Below are 22,744 nucleotides of genomic sequence, written 5' to 3'. Positions count from 1 at the left end.
CAACAGGAATGTACGCTTTCATTTCAGATAGTTATGTACTGATTTGAATGGATATTTTAAATGGACTTAATATAGGTTTTTGCACTAAAAAATGAAAAATTGTCCCAGTTATCATAGGAGTTCAACTTGTTTTGAAAGTTAGGCCTTTTCCCTCTCGCACTTCCAACATTTGGTAGTCTGTAATTACTGATTGATTGTTTGGAACAGAATAGGGTTACGTATTCTTTACATTTATTTTTCTATCTTTTGCAGGTTTTATTTTTTTTGATCGGCAAAAAAGAAACACTTTATTGATGAATCACATATACAAACATATGATAGAAAAACATCAATAAAGAGGAGCTTGGAGCTATAATGAGCTCCAACCTCCTAGTTGGTGAGAGACCAACACAAAAACAAAGACAAGCAACTGAAAAAACACCCAACCAACACAAAAACAAACAAAACTGGATTGACAGCAGCACAACCACAAAGCTGAATCACCCTTTCAGATGTTACCAAATTCCAGGAGCAGAGCAAAACCAGAGCTTTCAAATGATTTCCAACCAGCAGCAAAGCAAAAACAAAAGCAGACAGTATGAGCAAGCTTCCAGGTTCTGTTCAATCCTACAGCAGCCCAAACATATTCCTTTAATCTACAGCAGGCCTTCAACCAATCCAAGCACCAAATCAAAACAGATTTATATGTGACAGCACACAGTATGAGCAAGCTTGGATGTTGGATCACAGAAGCTAGACAGATCAGTCACAACAGAATAACACATCAAACACAGAAACCCCTTCTAAATCAATTGCACCATAACAGAAACAACATTCAAAAACAGCAGTAAATAGTTTAAACCCTCAGTGCATGATGCAGAATTTCACATTTTGTAAATTAGACACCAAATCACCAACTGAATAACTCAATGAAGGACTAGAAGCTCTGACCCACAATGCAATCCGTGTTTTGATAAGATCACACAGCTTTTCGAAGTCCAACTGTGTCTTGTTAAAAATAATATCATTCCTCTGCTTCCATAAAGACCAAAGCACTGCCAATGGGATTGACTTCCAAAATACCTTCAATCTTTTAGTGCATGTAACCCCAGTCCACCATTGAAGAAGACCCACTACTGACCCCGGCTGCACCCAAGATACACCCCACCATCCAAGAATATTAGACCAAACTCTCCAACTGAACATACAGCACAGCAGCACATGGGACGCAGTTTCCCTTTCCTTCATGCAGAAAACACAGTTAACATCCGAGTTGGCACTAAGGATCCCAATACTTTGCAAAAAGGTAGAAGTCTTGATCCTCCCTTTCCATGCTAGCCAAGCAAAAAATTGCACTTTCGGAGGTGCAGCATTCTTCCAGATGAGATCCACCACTTTTGTAGGCAGATTAGATGGTAATTCACTCCACTTGTAGACAGACGATACAGTAAAGATACCCGATCTGTCAGCAGCCCAAGACAACCCATCTAGCACACTATTCCTGAGCTCTGGAGCAGTTTGTAGTAACTCCTTCATCCTCCTCAACTCTTCAAGTTCCCATTGAAACAATGCTCTTCTGAAAGACAAATCCCACTCCCCATCTCCATTGCTTTCGCTGGTAATCACTGCCACTGATAAACCTTTATGCATAGACAAAGAGTATAGTCTAGGAAATAAATTCTTTAGACAGTCAGTACCAACCCATTGATCCAGCCAAAAGCTTATGAGCCTCCCATCCCCAATATAAGGCTTTGAGTTGGCCTTAAATGACTCCAGCAACTCTGGACACTTAATAGCAACCCTCAAAATGTCCCTCCACACCATAGAATATCTGGAAATTGCATCTTGATCTGGCCACCTAGCACCACCAGTCTGTGGGTACTTACTAAGAATCACTTGCTTCCAAATAGAATCAAATTCACTCCCAAACCTCCACCACCATTTGAGAAGAAGGCATTCATTCATGATTCTCACCTTTTTAACACCTAGACCCCCGTTACTTTTGCTTAGAGTAATTTCCTCCCACTTTACCATGTGAATTTTCCTTCTAAGTTCATCGCCCCCCCAGAGAAACCTGGACTGAATTCTATCAATCTCTTTGGCTACCCCTTCAGGCATTCTAAATAAAGATAAATAGTACACTGGTAGTGAAGCCAACACAGACTTGATCATTGTCAACCTACCAGCAAAGGAAAGAAGCCTACGCTTCCAAGAAGCAAGTTTTAGTTTGAAATTATCAATGACAGGTTGCCAAGACCGTCTCCTCCTTGGATTAGCCCCCAATGGCATCCCTAAATACTTCAAAGGTAACCTCTGATGCAGACAGTTCAATATGACAGCAAAATCTTTGGTAAGGTCCTCATTAATGCCAACACCACACACTACACTCTTATGATAGTTTATCTTCAACCCAGACAAGATTTCAAAACATCTCAATATTCTTTTGATATTAAGCACCTCCTCCCTCTTTGCCTCACAGAACAAAATTGTGTCATCAGCAAATTGTAGGTGAGTGATAGTAAGATCATTTGAACCAACTGATGCACCCTTGATCAATCCAGCCTGAACAGCTCTTTGTATCAGAATATTAAGACCCTCAGCTACAATATTAAAGAGAAAGGGAGATAAGGGATCACCTTGTCTAAGTCCCCTTTGGGGACTAAATTCAGCTGTAGGTGATCCATTAACCAGAATTGAAATTTTGGCAGTAGATACACATTCCTTCATCCATTTAATCCATTTTGAACCAAAACCAAAGTTTGATAACATGGAGAAGAGGAACTCCCAATTTATTGAATCGTATGCTTTCTCGAAATCGAGCTTTAGGATAAGACCTTTCTTTTGCTTCTTCTTCCAATCATCAACAATCTCATTAGCAACCAGGATACCATCAAGAATACTTCTACCCCCTATAAAAGCTGATTGAGACTCACTAATAATCTTCGGTAAAACCACCTTAAGTCTACTGGATAAGACTTTAGACAACACTTTGTACAATGATCCAATCAGACTGATAGGCCTAAAATCACTGAGAGAAGAGGGATTTTCATTCTTTGGAATCAAGGCTACAAAGGAACTATTAATACCAAGCACCAACTTTGAGTTAGTATGGAACTCACTCATGAACTGCATCACATCCCCTTTAATTATTTTCCAACACTTCTGGAGCATCATAAAATTAAAGCCATCAGGGCCAGGGGCCTTATTCCCATCACAATTCTTGAGAGCTACCACAACTTCAGATTCTGTAAACTCAGCTTCCAACGCAACACGCGCCTCTCCAACCCCAATAGACTTAAATGGACCATATAAACTTGGCCTGTCAAACCATGATTCCGAAAACTGACGCTGAAAATGATTGAACACTTCGGTTCTAATTTCCTTAGGATCCTCAGTCAAGGCCCCATTAACCTCAATTGAGCACAGTGCATTCCTATTCCTCCTCGTGGAGGCCATGACATGGAAAAACTTGGTATTTCTATCGCCTTTTAATAACCAGTTAGCTCTGGACTTCTGCAGCCATAACCATTCAACCATTTTACTCAAATTCCATGCTTCGCCTTTTAACTCCCTAAGTGTAGATCTCTCTGTATCAGTGAGTAATCTTTGTTCAGCCACCAAATCCAAGACATGTATCTCCTCCTCCAGTTGCTTAAGTTTAGAATCCACCTTGCCAAACACCTCAAGGTTCCATCTTTTCAGCGCTGCTTTAAGTAATCTCAGTTTCCGTAGACATTTGAATCCAGCCCAACCATTTACATGAGATTCAGCCCAAATTTTCTGCACAAAAGTCTTAAACTGCGGATGAAGACACCAGGCATTTAGAAACTTAAATGGCTTTGGACCCCAATCTCTTTCGTCTTCCATCATTAATATAGGACAATGATCCGAGAGCCTTCTTGGTAATCCCCACAATTTAAAATTAAATTTTTGCAACCACTCTGGACTAATTAAAAACCTGTCCAGCCTACTCCATTTGAGACCATTCTGAGAATTACACCAAGTGAACTTTCTCCCCAACATTGGTAAGTCCCACACTTCCAGGTTATCAATTAACTCGTTAAAGTCCTTCATACCACCACTTCTTTGAGAACAGCCCACCCTCTCAGATAATGTCCTAATCTCATTAAAGTCACCACCCAAGCACCAAGGGTTAACAAAGCTTCTCTTCAAATTCTTCAAAGTTTCCCATAATCCCTTTCTATTAACACCATCATTTGGGCCATAAACATTCACAATAACACAAGCTATACTTGTAAAAAGGGTGCCAGACAAAAGAATAAAATACCTGTTACAACAGCAGTCTAGAAGTTGAAACACTTGTGGATTCCAGACACACAGTAGACCACCAGCTGCACCCTCTGAATCCACAGCCATATAGGCCATCTGTTCCCCAGGCCAACACGATCTGACAAATTCATCAGTTATAGCAGGTCTCTTTGTTTCTTGAAACAGTGCCACATCCACCTTTCTTTCAAATAGAAGTTGTTTGATTTTCCTCCTTTTAATGGACTTGCCTAGCCCTCTAACATTCCAAGATAAGAGCTTCATTAAAACAAATTTACTTCACCAAAAAACTCCACAGCAGATACAGACTACTCTGCCTTACTACCCTTCTTACCCAGCCTCTCCTTATCCTTGACTTCCAGTTCCATCAATTTGCTAATTACTTCCTCATCATTCCCTTTGCATTTCAGCCCAAGCACCTTCCCGATCTTCAGAGTCGCTTCTGCCTCATTCAGGAGTAGCTGACCAGAACCCGATTTGCTTGCCATGGACAAAGAAATAGCTGCAGCTGCCGACCTAAAAATGGCCCCTTTCCTGAAATTCAAAACTGATCCAACCCCTATTTGTAGGTTTCCTTTTTTCTTCCTATGATATTTCATCAACCCTTTACCTTTCTCTTTTGTAGTAGTTTTCCTTTTTTGATCTCCCACTGCCGTGTTACTTCTTGTTTCACCGAAAGGCTCCTTATCCATTCTGACAGAAATTGCCTTTCCATTGCTATTTTGGACTGCTTCCTCCCCTGTTAGCAGATCATTTGGATCACTTAATTCAGAAGATCTATGACCCAGAATGGTACCACATTGTAAGCTATGGGCCTTCCTTAATACCACCTCTATATTAAGCCCAGGTGCATCCTTTTCTGGCCCACTAAGACTCTTCATAAAACCTGGAGTAATAACATCATCTACTATAATCTGGTGATCTTCATTTTGAATTTGAAAAGGTGTTGGTCTTGATTTGACTGACTGGGACCCGCAAGCTTCAACTCCACCTCCAGGATGCTTCTGCAAGCAGTCCAGCGGACCTATCGACATGATAGTCTCCTCAACCCTAGACAAACTTAGCTCCCTCAGTTGTCCATCAGTGGCTGTATAATCATCATATCCTACCCTTGGCCTCCTTGCCTTCGCATCACCTGTGTTATCCAGCACACTACCAACGTGGCCCTCTACATCAGCTTCATCTTCACCTTCCTTGCTCCCCACAATAGACCTCTGCACTTGATCCTGTTCCTTACCATTTGAAGTTGAATTTTCCGTTTGGGGCTGTTCACCATAACATCTGCATTGCTTGTATATCACCTCTGAAGTCACCCCCTGTTCTTCACAAACCTTGACTGGGAAATCAACGCCTTTGCATCGCAGGATAATAGTTGTGTTTATGGCCTCCATACACCTAGTAGCAATTCTCACCTTACCACTGTGGAAAGACATCATGCTGGATGTGCCCTCATCAATGCCTATGACCTCCCCCCATGTCCTTCCAATACTTGTAAACGTTTTGCAGCTCCAGAGATTCAGGGGAACACCATAACACGTGAGCCATACAGATCTTTCTTGATCAAGAATCATCCCCTGCTGCCATATCTTGACTGATTCGCTCCATGGCTGGATCCACCCCTCCATTGATTTGAGCTTCTCTTGCATTGTAGCCGCTGATTCAAACGTTAACACAATATCTCTTCCCCCTCCATCTCTAACGTAGACATTACCCATTCCTCTGTTCTTCAATTCCTCTTTGAACTCCATCGCAAGACTTTGAGGTTTCAATCGGACAATCACACTTTCATACAGCCATCCATTGTTTGGGTCTTCACAACCATTTATTTCTCAAAGAGTAATTCATGGAAGTTGGTCATTATCAGAAGGCCAACATTTGGCAGCTAGCATCCAAAATTTGAAAATCTCATCACGATGAAGGTATCAAAAAGTCATTGGCTTGGTGTGGTTGTGTTCATACAAATTTGTACCTTTCTTTTTTTCGTTTTTTTTTTTAAAATTTATTTTTAATTTTTTTTAAGGTGACTGTTTATTATATATTTGAAAGTATAAAAATGTTCGTGTGTTGATATCTAATTATGAAATTGGCTGAAAGAAAGAATTTGAATTCTGTTTTTCTTTTTTCAGTTTGTCCAATAATGGATTTCATTTCAATGTGTACTAATATTGTTTGATACGTGCTAATGGATGTAATCATATTAGCAACCTTGCATGGCCAACGAACAATTGTTTTTATTGTTGTTCAATCGGAGCTTTAGTTAGACAATTGATTTTTTATTTTAATAATCATAGTGTGACTGACCTATTTTGGTTCAAAATATTTAAATAGAACTATCTTGTGTTTCAATCATTTTTTAATTACTCATGTATTTACCTTATTTTATGAAAGTTGAATTGACAATTCAAATTATAATTGCTAACAATTTATAATTCTTGAATGCATATTGCAAATCTTGATGTGCTACAACCATGGGATAAATTCCTATGTGAGCATAAGCACAGGACCGTTATTCTTGATTTTGTCATTTTTTGTTAATTTTAGTCTGCTTTTTATTTCTTTCTTTCCATCTCTTTGTGAACATTAGCAGTGTTGGTTTTGATAAACAACAATCCGTCACACTTCTGTGTGTAGATTATGGACAAAGGCATTATTTTTTCTTAGTTTTGTTTTAATCTTCTTTTGAAGTAGTTTTAACTTTGTATGAATAATTTTTCAAGTAGTCAATTTTCATTGATATTTAGTTATTTATATTTTACAATTATTAAGTTTTTTTCATAATGGACACCAATAATGAGTATTAGCTAGACTATCTTGCACACGACCATGAAGAAACTAGGAACTACTTTATTATTTAATTTTTCAGAAGAATACAGAGAATGAATTACAATGCTGTATTTATAATCTTATAAGTAAGCACTAGTTTGTTACAACTACAATGGAGTGATAGTTACAACTGTAACTTCAAGAACCTTCTTTCCACAGCTGGAATAACAGAATTAGTTAGAGCAGTTGTTTCTTGCAGCAGTAGTTGTACCAGAATCTGTTGAAGAATCTGTTGAAGTAGTATCTTCAATAGTCCCCTGCAAGCTGATGGGGCAATCAAGAACCATGAGCTTGGACTTGAGATATTGAAACCGAGATACGCTGACAGGTTTAGTAAACAGATCAGCAAGCTGATCCATAGTTGGAATGTATTGTAACTGAAATTGTTTAGCCAAAACCTTCTCTCGGACAAAATGACAATCGATTTCGATATGCTTGGAACGGGAGTGGAATACGGGATTGGAAGCTAGAGCTATTGCAGAGAGATTATCACACCAGAGTATGGGTGGAGTAGGAGAAGAAATACTCATTTCAGTGAGCAGCATGGAAATCCAACTTAACTCAGCAGCGGTATTGGCTAAAGCTCTATATTCAGCTTCAGTGGAGGAGCGAGATACTGTGGCCTGCTTTTTGGCAGACCAAGAGACCAAATTGGACCCCAAGAAAACACAGTAACCAGACGTTGATTTTCGATCAAGAACATCTCCTGCCCAATTGGAATCGGAATACCCATGCACATCAAAAGTACTGGAGGAGAAAGACAAGCCATGAGTGAGGGTGCCTTGAACATATCTAAGAATTCTCTTCACGGCAGCAAAATGTCCAATGGTAGGGGCATGCATATGTTGACAAGCCTGGTTAACAGAGAGAGACAGATCGGGTCTGGTAATGGTGAGATATTGTAAGGCACCAACAATACTTCTATAAAGAGCTGGATCAGAAAATGGGAAAGCAGCATTTGGAGGAACACTAGGTTTGACTGAGATGGGTGAAGGGCAAGGCTTACAAGATGACAAGCCAGCTTTAAGCAGAATTTCTTTGGCATATTTAGACTGAGATAATAGATATCCTGAGCTGGTAGGCTGGACGGAAATACCAAGAAAATAAGCAATGTCACCCAATTCCTTCATGGAGAACACACTGTGCATCTTTGTAATGAGAGTTTGAATGTGAGAAGAGCTATCACCAGTGATTAAGATGTCATCGACATAAACCAACAGATAAGTGATTGAAGTGGATGTCTTTTGAATGAATAAAGAAGAATCACTCTTACTATTAATGAAGCCTTGAGACAATAAGTATTGAGAAAAGGTGGAATACCAAGCACGTGGTGCTTGTTTCAACCCATATAATGCCTTGTGTAGTTTACATACTTGATTAGGTGAAGAAGAATCTGCAAAACCTGGAGGCTGAAGCATGAATACTTCTTCGTCAAGACGGCCATGGAGAAAGGCATTGGAAATGTCTAACTGTTTAAGGGACCACTGATAGTGAAGAGCAAGACAAAGTAAGATTCGTATAGTGGGTTGCTTAGCCACTGGACTGAAAGTCTCATGAAAATCTATACCCTCTTGCTGTAGGTACCCTTTAGCAACCAATCTGGCCTTATACCTTGCAATAGTGCCATCAGAATTTCGTTTAATCTTGAAAACCCATTTACAGCCGATGGCAATTTTGTTAGATGGAAGAGACACCAAAGACCATGTATGTTGTTGCTGAAGAGCAGTCAATTCATCGAGCATAGCTTGATGCCAAACAGGAGACAGCAAAGCTTCTCGGTAAGAAGGAGGTTCAGTAGTAGTGTAGGAAACTGAGTCTAGGACAGAGGAAGCAAGCAAACAGTGAGGAGTAGTAGTAGTAGCAGCAGATTTGGATCTGGTAATCATAGGATGCTGATTAGACTGAGAAGAAGGAAGAGGAGGTAATGCAATAGAAATAGACTGAATTGGAACTACAGAAGAAGGAGAAAATGCAGAAACTGGGACAGAAGAAACTGCAGAAGCTGGGACTACAGAACTTGGAACTGAAGGAGGAACTGCAGAAACTGGGACAGAAGGAACTGCAGATTCTGGGACTGCAGAATTTGGAACTGAAGTAGAGAGAATCTGAGAACCAGTAGAAGAAGAGAAATAAGGCCAGAAAAAAGAATGAATCTCAGATAATGTGGTTGGTAAAGATGTTGAAGAGGATTGAGAAGATATAGAAGAAGTCAGATGAGCAAAGGGAAACACGTGCTCATTAAAGACCACATGTCGAGACAGATAGACTCTACCAGTAAGTGGATCAAGACATCGATATCCTTTAGCAAAAGGATGATAGCCCAGAAAAACACAGGAGACAGATTTAGGATGTAGCTTGAGAGGCTGATAAGGCTTAAGCCAAGGGAAGCATTGACAACCAAATATGCGAAAATAAGAATAATCAGGAGTGTATTGAAAAAGCTTTTCAAATGGAGATTGATGACCAAGCTTAGAAGAGGGAAGTCTATTAATAAGAAAAGTAGAAATAGCAACAGCATCAAACCAATATTGTAAAGGCACAGATGAGTGATGAAGAAGTGCAGTAGCAGTTTCAGTGATATGCCGATGTTTGCGCTCAGCAATACCATTCTGAGAAGGTGTGTGAGGACAAGAGTGTTGGTGAATAACACCTTGAGTACTCAAGAAAGACTTCATTTTATTAGTGAAATATTCAGATCCACCATCAGTGCGCAGAATTTTTAATGAAGTATGAAATTGGTTTTCAACATAAGCTTTGAATTCTATGAACTTGTCACATACTTCACTTTTATAAGATAATGGAAAAAGCCAGGTAAAGCGACTAAAGTCATCCACAAAAAGTAAGTAGTATTTATAACCAGATGTAGATGAATATGGCCCCCATACATCACTATGGATAAGAGAAAGAGGAGCATTTACAGTAGTATTAGACAATTGAAACGGAAGTCTATGACTTTTAGCTAAGCAACAATCAGTACAAGCAGAGTCCATTTTATTATGAGAAACTTTCAACAATGGTTTCAGATGATTATACTTCACTAAGGAAGGATGACCTAATCTATTATGCCAAATAGAGGAAGAAACAGGTGATGTCTGTGATGTAGTATAGTAAGAATGATGGGCAGCAGGCAGCATGGATGAAGTAGGAGAGTAAAAATGGTATAGACCATTAGTACTAGAACCCTGATGAAGAATTCTCCTCGAATCCTTGTCCTGAACCACAAATTTAGAATCATCAAAGGTAATGAGACAATTATTATCCTTAGTAAATTTGTGAACTGACAGAAGATTAGAGGAAATGGATGGTGTATGTAAAACATGATTCAAACGAAAGGAACAATGAGGTGTAGGAAGCAGTCCCTTACCAGTGTTGTGAATGGGAACTGTAGTTCCATTACCTACTGTGATTTGATCGGACCCTTGATAAGGCTGTGTTTGACTGAGATGATGAAGATCATGTGTGATATGATCTGTAGCAGCAGAGTCCAAGTACCAAGGCGTGTGAGAAGTAGCAGGTGCTGAGTGAGTTGCAGCAACAAAGGCTCGGGAGTTGAACTCAGAAGGATGCTGGGAACTAGAGGAAGACTGATACTGAGAATCCATTCGATACCAGCAGTCTAATGCAGAGTGACCAGAATTGCCACAAATCTGACAAGTTATAGAGTGACCTCTGCTGCGAGAAAAACTTCTTTGATCAGAAAAGTTTCTTGAATTGGTTGAATTGGTGAAATTAGAGCTAGATCTACCACCACCGCGAGGATTGCCTCGAGAAGAATGACCACCTCTATTGCCTCTGTAAGAATGACCTCTGAAGCCAGAAGAACGACCTCTAAGATTAGTATTGAAAGTACCTCGAACTGAAGAACAGGCCATAGTAGGTTCAGAAGACAGTTTCTGAAGTTTGGAGTCCATATGAACAGCTTCAGACAAAAGAAGAGCAGTCAATTCTTCCATGCGAATTGACTCTGATCTGGCTCGAATGGTAGTCTTGAAGGCATCATACTCATCAGGAAGACCATTCAAGGTAAGCAAAACAAGATCTTCATCATCTATAAATGAAGACACAAGAGCCAATTGACTGACCAAGTCTTTGATCTTGGAAAGATAAGTCTCCATCGAGTCTGTTTTCTTAGAAATACTGTTTAATTTGTTCTTCAACTGATGAACATGAGATCGAGAAAGTGAAGTGAATTGCTTATGTAGAGCAGTCCAGATCTCAGCACAGCTATGAAGATGAAGAACAGAGGAATAGATTGCAGGTGACAAAGTTGCAGTAATGCAACTGAGCAGGTGTGCATCGATAAGCTTCCATTGCAGGTATTCAGGATTGTCTTTTTCTGAACCAGAAGAATCTGTTATTCTCAATTGTGGACATGGTATAGTTCCATCAACAAATCCAAGAAGACTAGTAGCAATTAGTATATTCTGCACTTGATTTTTCCATATCAGAAAATTTGATGCATCAAGCTTGATCGTGATGAATGAAGAGAAGTTTGAAATCAGTAATGAGAGATTTGGAGGAAGTGAGGTTGAAGCCATGAGAGAAGATAACAAAGGAGTAGAAGGAGCCATGGATCAACTCGTAAGAGAGAGCATGCTCTGATACCATGAAGAAACTAGGAACTACTTTATTATTTAATTTTTCAGAAGAATACAGAGAATGAATTACAATGCTGTATTTATAATCTTATAAGTAAGCACTAGTTTGTTACAACTACAATGGAGTGATAGTTACAACTGTAACTTCAAGAACCTTCTTTCCACAGCTGGAATAACAGAATTAGTTAGAGCAGTTGTTTCTTGCAGCAGTAGTTGTACCAGAATCTGTTGAAGAATCTGTTGAAGTAGTATCTTCAATAGACCATCTCACTAGTCTTATATAATGGGCAAAAGCTTAGAAATGATTTTTATTTATTCCACTGATACTAATGCAACACATGGTTACAACATAACTCATGGAAACATACAAAGTTTCCATGAAATGCTTAAGTTATTTCCATATTAATATCAGCATGTCCCTTCCAAATTATAGCTTCATACCCTGCAAAATCACAATAAAAAAATAATAAAAAGGAAGAAAGAAAGAAAAGAGAGCAATAAGTGATGATATTTTTGTCGACAACTAAATCATTTAAAAGCTTACCCAAAATATATAATTTAAAGAAATTGCTACCCATTCGGCCTAATAGTGGGAAATATATATATATATATATATATAAATTCAACCGAAAATATTTTTTTTGTCAATAGAAAATTAGTTTATTTGAATAAAAAATATTTTATAATTTTAAAAGGTCAAAAATGTTTTGTCAATTAGAATTTTACCAATATCACCATATTGCCACCACCACCACCACCACCGTTATTGTCACCACCACGTCCACTTACACCGCTACCACACTACCACCACCATCTTCACCCCATTTTCACCACCACCACCACTACTGTTGCTGTCACTGCCACCAAGGTTGTTAAAATTGGAATCCTATGTTAGATCGTTGGAGGTGTTTATAAGATCGGATCAAAAATGTAAGATCTTACCAAAAAAGACAAATTACGTAATAATTTAATTTAAATAAATATTTGTTAAAAAATATACACAAAATAAACTTATATTTTATTTTTTATTTTTAAAAGTGAAGATATTGTGAAAAATATAATATTTAATGTAAAATGTAAATATAATATGTACAATAGAAAACTCGGTAGTAAAAGTTTTGTATTTTATCAAAAGAGAAGGTGTAGAAGAAGAATTCTATAACATAACACTTTGCAATCTACAATAATACATAAAAAGTGAATATATATATATATATATATATTTAACAAAGTTGCATATGAAAATAAATTGAGAATTCAAAAAAGCAACTTAACTGAATAATAAGGTTTATCGTTAGCATCTCTAGCGGAGCAGGTTGAGTCATAAAAATAGTTTCTCTAAAAACTGGGATAAAGTTACAATCATCTTATCTTCTTCGGATCCCACTAAAGATGACTTAGTTTTTTCGGCTATTTAGTTTTCTTAAATTGCTACAATACGCTAATGTTTGTTTCCTAATTTATTTTTCTTAGCCTAATTGATTCAGTACTATTTTTTTTTTTTATTCATTTGGAACACATAAATTGATATTTAGACAATAAATATAAAATTTACAATAAAATAGGTCATACAATACAAAACAAGACTTACAAATTGGATCGGATAAGAATGGATTCAGATCAGGATTCCATAATCCAATAAGATCCAATTACCAGGATCTAAAGATCCTATTTGTAAGAGATTTTTTTGGCACGATTCAGATATATTGTGCCCAAATGGATTGAGAAATTCGAATTGAGATTCTGATAACCATGGCCACCGTTGCCGCCACCCCAACACCTCCACTACTACTATCACTAATGTAACTATTAGTTATTAATTTCAAAAACACTACTAAATATAAAAATATTTTTCACCGAAATAAATAGAGGAACAGTGAAAATTAAGATTATGTATAACATTCAGTGTGTTTAGTTTCAGTTTTCTGAAAATTGAATTTTCTATTTTTCGTACTTTTTTTGTTTTTAGTGAATATTTATTAAATTTTAAGCAATTTTTTTTTTTACTTTTTTAGATACACCTTACTTAGATGTATCGAAATATTAAAATATTTGTAAAAAAATATTTTAAAAGTTAATAGATACACAAAAATACAAAAAAAAAAGTATTGAATTTTCGTGTTTTTTTTTTTTTTTGTATTTTTTGGTATTTAGTATATTTTTTAATGATTTTTTTCACAAATATTATATTTTTTAAGTGTATTTATGTTATGTTTGTGTAAAAATTAAAAAAAAAATTACTTAAAATATTAAAAAAAATTCATTAAAAACATTAAAATATGAAAAATAAAAAAAAAAGTAAAATTTTATGAAAACTATCTTTTGAAAATCATAACTAAACAAAGTAATTAGTATTTAAATCGTGAATGAGAGCCAGTCGGGCTTACTGGGTATATTCGATATTGACTTTGCCCGCATTGCGGTCAGCAATAATGGCGAAAGCATCTTGAGAGAGATCGATGGTTCCACGACATCCAGGTGGACAGTAATCGACAATGGTTACTACTACGCTCTTACCGGTGCAAGGATGTAGAACACCCTGATTTGTCCGACCCGTACATGTCACTTTGTAGTTTCTTCCACACGTCGCCTTCCCCCCAATGGCATCACTTGCTGCGGCTATCATCACTCCTTTGTCTTGGTTCCCATAGCATGCAGAAGCTGAAAAAAAATAAAAATAAAAATAAAAATAGAGAGCATATGTTGAAAAAGGTCACCTAACTGTATGTGTGTAAGTCCTCGTTTGGCAATAGGTTTTTTTAATTGATTTTTTTATTTTTTGGTTATTTTAGCTTGGGATTAAAAATTTATTTGATTTGATTTTTCTGAATTTTTTTAGAGAAAAAATGAAATAATTATGATTTGAATATAACATTTTGTCTTATTGACTTATTTAGCCTATTTTATCTTTTGTGTTTTTTTTTTTTTTTTGCCAAAAAGTTAATTGCCAAACAAAGCTTAAATTTGTTAGGTGTTTGCATGATATCTATACTATACTATATATACATATATATATACAAATATATATATATATATATATATAAGAGGAAAATAGTATTTTTAGTGAGGAGTCTTGTAAGAGTTTCAATATTTCATCTTGATTTTCTTAATTTTAAACAATTAAGAAATCTCCATTGGCTAGCTTTTATTTAATAATCTCACATCGGAAAAAAAAGAAAAAAAAAATGAGTTGTTTTACTCATATAAACGGAATCTTATACTTCTATCTCATTTAATGAGGAGTCTTGTGAGAGTTTCAATATCTTATACTAATTTTCTTGATTTTCTATTGGCTAGCTTTTATTTGATAATCCTACATCAGGAAAAGAAGGGAAAAAAATGAGTTATTTTACTTATATAAAGTGAATCTTATACTCTCATCCTATTTAATATTGTAGTGTTGTGCATGTTTTAATTCAATATAGTTTAAATTTTAAAAGTTTTAATTAATTAATTATGTTAGGCAAAATTATTTTTGATTTAATTGATTTGTCGGTTTAACCATAATTTTAGCGGTTTTATCAAAATATATTGATTACATTTGTTTGATTCGAAATAAACTAAAGGTTGATTTAATTAAAGATTGAAATACCGAGATTGCTTGATTAAAAATAAAATTTTCATCCAAATAATTGTTAAGTTTTATTTTATGATCTCACATTGAAAAGGAAAAAAAAAAAAAAAAGTTGAGTTGTTTCACTTGTATAAAGTGAATCTTAATAGTGTAATATTGTGTATATTTCAATTCAAGACAATTTAAATTTTTAAATTAAAATAACATTTAAAAGTTTTAATTAATTAATTTTTGTATAAATTGATTGGTCATTTGACCTAATCGATTAGGCTGAAACATTTTGGGTTTGACCGATTTGCTAGTTTAATCACGATTTCTCATACTGATTTTATTAATTTCCATTTTGGGTTTGACCCATTTAATCATATAAAAATAAAACTCTAATTAATTTATGATTTATTTTATAATCCCACATCAGGAGAAGAAGAAAAAGCAAAATTTGTTTCACTATATATCTATATATTATATAAGAAAAATAGGGTTTTAGGGAGAAGCCTTCTACGAGCTCCAAACCCCTATTCTAAAATTATTGAATTTTTTTAATTTTAAACAATTAAGAAAATTCTCGTTGGCTAGCTTCCATTTACCTTTTATTTTACAATTTCACATCGGAAAAAGAACAAAAAAAAAAGTGAATTTTTTCATTTATGTAAAATAAATCTTATACTCCCATTTATATCAGCAAAATGAGATTTTTAGTGAGAAACCCTATGATCAATATCTCATTTCGATTTTCTTAATTTTAAACAATTAAGAAAATCACTATTGACTAACGTCCATTTAACTTTTATTTTACAATCTGACGTAGACTTTTTGATTTTAAAATATAATTTTCTATGAGATTTTCAAACTCTTATAATATTTAATTGTTAAAATAATTACAATCACACGAAAGAAAAAGTGAATTGTTTCACTTATACAAAGTGTTACAATCCCACATCAGGAAAACAAGAAAAAGTGAGTTATTTCACTTATATAAAGTGAATCTTATAATAAAGAGAGTTTTAAGAGGGAAACCTTCTAGAAGCTCCAAACCCCCATTCTAAAATTATTAAATTTTCTTAATTTTAAACTATTAAGAAAATTCTCATTGGGTAGCTTCTATTTACCTTTTATTTTACAATCCCAAATCGGGAAAAAAAAAGAAGGAAAAACTGAATTGTTTCGTTTACATAAAGTGAATCTTATGCTCTAATTTACATAAATTATTGAATTTTTTTTTAATTTTCAACAATTAAGAAAATCCTCATTGGTTAGCTTTTATTTAACTTTTATTTTACAATTCTACATCAGGAAAAGAAGGAAAAATTGAATTATTTCATTTATATAAATTGAATTTTATACACCTATTTATATGAGTAAAAGAAGATTTTTAGTGAGAAGTCATATAATCAATACCATTTTTTTTTTATTTTCTTAATTTTAAATAATTAAGAAAATCTCCATTAGTTAGCTTCCATTTAACTTTTATTTTACAATTCCACATAAACGTTTTCATTTTAAAAATAATTTTGTATCAGATTTTGAAACTCTCATAATATTTAACTTAAAAATAATTACAATCTCACATCAAGAAAAAAAAAAGTGAGTTGTTTCACTTATATAAAGTGAATCTTATACTCTCATTCAATATTATAGTATTATGCATGTTTCAAATCAATATGGTTTAAATTTTAAAATAAAATTAAAAGGTTTTAATTAATTAATTCTGTTTTAAATTGGTTGGTCTTTTGACTTAGCCGATTAGGCTAAATTATTTTCGGTTTGACTGATTCACCGGTTTAACCATAGTTTTATCTATTTTATCAAAATATATTGCTTAAATTTTTTTGATTTGAAATAAACTAAGATTAACCTTATTAAAAATTGAATGACTGAGATTGCTCGATTAGAAGTGAATTTTTTGTCCAAACAACTGTTAACTTTTATTTTACAATTCCGCATCAAGAAAAGAAGGAAAAATAAGTTGTTTCGCTATATAAATTTTCAATTCAAGACATTTTAAATTTTAAAATTAAAATAAAATTTAAAAGTTTTAATTAATTAATTAATTTTTGTATAAGTTGGTCGGTCCTTTGACCTAGCCGATAGGATGAACTGTTTTCAGTTTGACTAATTCGTTGGTTTAACTGCGATTTTAGCAGTTTTATCAAAATATATTGGTTAAATTTGTTTGATTCGAAATAAATTAAAGATTGACCTAATTAAAGATTAAACGGCTAAGATTGTTTGATTTGAAATAAACTTTCTGCCCAAACAATTGTTAACTTTTAAACAATTAAGAAAATCTTTATTGGCTAGTTTTCATTTAACTTTTATTTTATAATCTCACATCGAGAAAAGAAGGAAAAAGTGAATTATTTCACTTACATAAAGTGAATTTTATGCTCCTATTTATATAAGCAAAATGAGATTTTTAGTAAGAAGTCTTATAATCAATATCTCATACTATTTTTTTTGATTTTCTTAATTTTAAACAATTAAGAAAATCAATTAAGAAAATCTTGATTGGCTAGCATTATTTTATAATCCCACATAGAGGTTTTGATTTTAAAAATAATTTTGTATGGGATTTTGAGACTCTCATAATATCTTTTCTTAAAAGTATTCTTTTATAAAATATATAAATATATCGACAATCTCAAAGTCACTCTTACTACTTCTTAATACAAAAATTATGAGATAATTATGATAATTTTCAATTTGTATTTAAAACTTATAAATTATGAGATAGATTATTATAATTTTAAATTTATATTGTGTCGATTTTAAATTTAAATTAATAGATTGTTTCCATATTTTGTGACAGTTTAAATTTTAATAAAATAAAATTTAAAAGATTTAATTAATTAATTTTTATGTAAGTTGGTTGATTTTTTGACCTAATTGATTAAGCTAAACCATTTTTTGTTTGAATGATTTGCCAGTTTGACTGTGATTTTAGCAGTTTTACATGTTACGATGACTCTTTCTTACCCATTAAATTTTTAAAATTTCTTTAATTATTTCCCTTTCAAAAAACAATATGATAAGTTTTTAAAATTCATATATTTTTATTCTAAAATAGTGAAGTATTAGAATTATGTCATTTTTTTTTATAACAAAGCATAATTTTAATTATTAATTGTTAATACATCAATTTTAATCTATCTATACTATATATTATAGTAAATGAACATTTGAAAGAAACCCCTTAAAATTATATAAAAAAATTTATTTACGTGAGACAAAATATAAAAAAATTAAATACAATTATCATATTTTTAATAAATAATATATTATTTTATCTCGTGCGTAAAACGAGTGACATACTAATATATTATATAAGGAAAAGAGACTTTTTTAATGAAAATTCTTCTAGGAGCTTCAAATCCTCATTCTAATTTTCTTGATTGTCTTAATTTTAAACAATTATAAAAATCTCCATTGACTAACTTTTATTTGATAATCTCACATCGAAAAAAGAAGGAAACAAATGAGTTGTTTACTCATATAAAGTAAATCTTATACTCTCATCTCATTTAGTGAGGAACCTTGTGAGAGTTTTAATATCTCATATTAATTTTTTTGATTTTCTTAACTTTCTTAATTTTAAACAATTAAGAAAATCTTCATTGGCTAACTTTTATTTGATAATCTCAAATCGAGAAAATAAGAAAAAAAATGAGTTGTTTTACTCATATAAAGTGAATCTTATACTTCCATCCCATTTAATATTGTAATGTTATGTATGTTTCAATTCAATATAATTTAAATTTTAAAATTTTTAATTAATTAATTATTACCTAGCTGATTAGGCTAAATCATTTTTGATTTAATTGATTCATTGGTTTAACTGCCATTTTAGCGATTTTATACTTTTATTTGATAATCCCACATCGAAAAAAGAAGGAAAAAAATGAGTTGTTTTACTCATGTAATGTAAATCTTATACTCCCATCCCATTTAGTGAGGAGCTTTATGAGAGTTTCAATATCTCATATTAATTTTCTTGATTTTCTTAATTTTAAACAATTAAGAAAATCTCCATTGATTATCTTTTTTTTGATAATCCTGCATCGAGAAAATAAGAAGAAAAAAAATGAGTTGTTTTGCTCATATAAAATGAATCTTATACTCCCATCTCATTTAATATTGTAATGTTATGAATGTTTCAATTCAATATAGTTTAAATTTTAAAAGTTTTAATTAATTAATTATGATATAGCCAATTAGGCTAAATCATTTTTGTTTTGTTGGTTTGTAACCGCAATTTTAGCGATTTTATCAAAATATACAGATTAAATTTAAAATAAACTAATTTATATAAGCAAAAGGATATTTTTAGTGAGAAGCCATATGATCAATATCTCATACTCATTTTTTTTATTTTCTTAATTTTAAACAATTAAGAAAATTCCCATTAGTTAGCTTCCATTTAATTTTTATTTTATAATCTCACATAAACGTTTTGATTTAAAAAATAGTTTTGTACGAGATTTTGAAACTCTCATAATATTTAATTTTAAAATAATTACAATCCTACATCTCGAAAAAAAAAAAAGGAAGAAGAAGAAGAAGAAGAAGAAGAAGATATATTGGTAGTTCCTACATTTTGTTGCTCGTGATATTTTAGTCCTTACAATTTTAATTGGTTCAATTTTTACATTTAATTTTAGATTTTGTATAAGTATGGTTCAATTGATAATGCCGTTAGGGTTTTTGATAATAAAAAAAAATCACTGATTTAATTAAGGTTATATCACTGAATTGATAAAATTTATAATTGTATTCCTAAACTACGACACAAAATAAAAAGTTTAGATTCAAAATTAATTCAATTAAAATAATACAGACTAAAATGATATAAAAATTAAAATATAATGACTAAAAGCAGATGATAAGATTTTTCAAACAGATAATGTAGAATATGCATAAGTTTGTTGCTGCATACAAGTGGTGTATAAATTACTAGTCCGGCTTCTTTTCAGTCCGAGATTAGATTAAAATATATTGTTCGGTTCATAGGGACCCACCACGGGTCTTATTTCGATAATTTGAACTGTTCGACGTGTAGAACTTGCCAAGTATTTTATTCCTGCAAAAAATCACATTAATCGGATATTGATAGCTATTTGATCAAATCATATTTTTGTCAACGGTAAATATGATTCTTAAAATAAATTGTTGATAGAAATCTGACCTGATCAAATAGTTATCGATATCCGATCAATATAATTTTTTACAAAAATAAAGTACTCAATAAGTTCTACATATTAAAAGATTCGAATAATCAAAACAGGACTTGTGATGGCCCCTATAGGCCTGAATTGCACAGTGAGCACTTAGTAAAAATTTAATAATAAGAATCAAAATCTCGAATAACTTCAAGGAGTCAATAAATATTTATCGAGTCGTTAATTTCAAGATTTTGAAAATAATTGAGATGCCCTCAAACTAATTCAGGCATCTAATTAAAAAATAAAATAAAAATAACACTCACGCAAGTAAGGAGGACCATAGTAAGTAGCAGTTCCTTGAGCTGCATGTGCCACCGTGGCAAGGCATATCACCATGCCCACCATCATCATCACAACTCCCATTCCAACACCCATTTCTTGGATTTTCCTTCTTTCCAAACACACCTCAAAAGGAAAATTGAAATCTTATTGTTTTGTTGCAGAAAATCAATAGAAGGGCTCTTTCTTTTTATAGTTGAATAACCTGCATGCGAGCAAGCAATAATTTATTTACCATATTGTACTAGTCATGGGTAGAATCAGAAATTTTGCCTAGAAGTCAATGTGTGTGTATAAAATAAAATAAAATAAAAAGGATAAATTACAAATATAATTTTTGAGTTTGGTTAAAATATAAATTGCTCATTGTGATTTCTAAAATTATAAATATCTTTTTTGTCAGAGTTTGTTATTTAACAGAATATATCGACAAAAAAAAAAAAAGGCATTTCTAACTATTCTCCTATACAATGATGAATTACTAAAACTGTTAATTGAAAATATCATTAAAAACTATTAATTGACTTAATAGTTGATTAATGAAAGTGTTATTTGTTATGTGATTAGAAAATTTAAGAGATGGGATATAATTTTTAGAATCATATGAGCTAATTAGTATTTTAAGCAAATTTTATGAGTGTATTTATAATTTACGTTAAAAAAATATTGAGTCAGTTTTTGTACATCATTAATTAAAAATAAATCTTTACATAAACTTTGTGAAATATTATTTCATGAGAACAAAAATAAATAAATTTGACATGCCATTTTTTTATTTTATAAATTTTTTATTAATTAAATTTCAATACATAATTGATAAATTCTAAAAAATCACTTAATATATTTTTTAATGCAAAAAGTAAGTAAATCTAACAAATTATTTTTTAAAAAAAATTGAATTATTAATTAAATTTCAATATATAATCAATTAAACTGCAATTTTAACGAGTCATTTAATATGATCGTCCTTTCACAAATTCTTACTAAATTACATATTAAATTATCAATTATATAAGCTGCACATCCATATATGTTGGAGACCCAAACCTCATTGTTACTTAGTTTGTAATTTATTAGAAATATCTAGCATTTTTAATAATATATAAGTAGGATGTTATAAAAAAAAAATAAATAAAAATAATGGAATTTATAAAGTTAAAAAATTATTTTTTATCTATATCTAAAATTTTAGTCTTTTAATTATTTAATTTATTTTTATTTCATAAACTGTTCTGATATTTTCATAAACACCATTTTCTTAAAATGAAATACACATTGACACTTTTATCAACTCGTGAAAAAATATGTCAGTAAAAGTCAAAACTACCCTGACCATAAAGTTAGCCCAAATCATGAATGATGAATTAATGTTAGCAGGAAATTTTCAGCAATAAACCAAATTCCCTATTGAGCAGGCAAGTAGGAAAACAAATTGAATGAATGGCCCCCAAGAACTATTACTTAAAATAAATAATAAAAAAAATAAAGCCTATTAAATTCATATATGGACATGTCGGATGCAATTACTAATATTTTTAAATTTTAAAAGTCTATGCAGAGTGTTTGGTGCATTTTTTATTATAATTTATTAGATTAAAATAATTTAAATAAGCTATAAAAAAAGATTATTTGAAAATTGAAGTAGTGTTTTTAACATTTATTTTCTATAAATCAGTTTTCAACTTGTAAAACTTGCACCAAACATCATCTTAAATGGTGTTTGATAAAACTGAAAATTGAAAGCTGACAATTAAATATTGAAAACTGAATGTTGAATTTTTTTAAATTAAAATATAGTTTGATAAAAAGTTAAGTACTAAATTAAAACAAGCATTCACCCAAAAAAAGAATTAAAACAAGTTGTTTGATATATATGTGACGTGATAAAATTTAAAATTATTATTTTTAAATTTTCTCGTTTTATTTTTATATTGTGGTGGTGAGGTAGTAGGGGTGGTTGTTACGACACCAAAGGCGATGGTAAA

The 22,744-nt window shown here is 32.3% G+C and overlaps 1 protein-coding gene across 2 annotated transcripts; it reads right to left on the bottom strand.

Moving 5' to 3' along the window:
* Positions 1–11,982: 11,982 nt before the first annotated feature.
* LOC114303743 (EG45-like domain containing protein) lies at positions 11,983–20,920 on the bottom strand. 2 transcript variants are annotated; one of them, XM_082868369.1, is made up of 3 exons: positions 20,744–20,920; positions 14,205–14,348; positions 11,983–12,129 (listed from the first exon to the last, which is right to left on the bottom strand). In XM_082868369.1, the coding sequence occupies exons 1-3, from the start codon at positions 20,853–20,855 to the stop codon at positions 12,074–12,076; spliced, it is 312 nt and encodes a 103-aa protein (XP_082724495.1). In that variant the 5' UTR covers positions 20,856–20,920; the 3' UTR covers positions 11,983–12,073. The 2 variants fall into 2 exon arrangements, with proteins under 2 accessions (XP_082724495.1, XP_028104694.1); XM_028248893.2 differs by having other exon boundaries at positions 14,075–14,348; positions 20,744–20,918.
* Positions 20,921–22,744: the final 1,824 nt, after the last annotated feature.

This window comes from Camellia sinensis, chromosome 5 (genome assembly GCF_055761805.1).
Source record: "Camellia sinensis isolate YWXY chromosome 5, ASM5576180v1, whole genome shotgun sequence".
NCBI classification, from domain to species: domain Eukaryota; kingdom Viridiplantae; phylum Streptophyta; class Magnoliopsida; order Ericales; family Theaceae; genus Camellia; species Camellia sinensis.
Note: the sequence above shows the minus strand (reverse complement) of the source record. Positions and strands in the feature narration are given on the sequence as shown.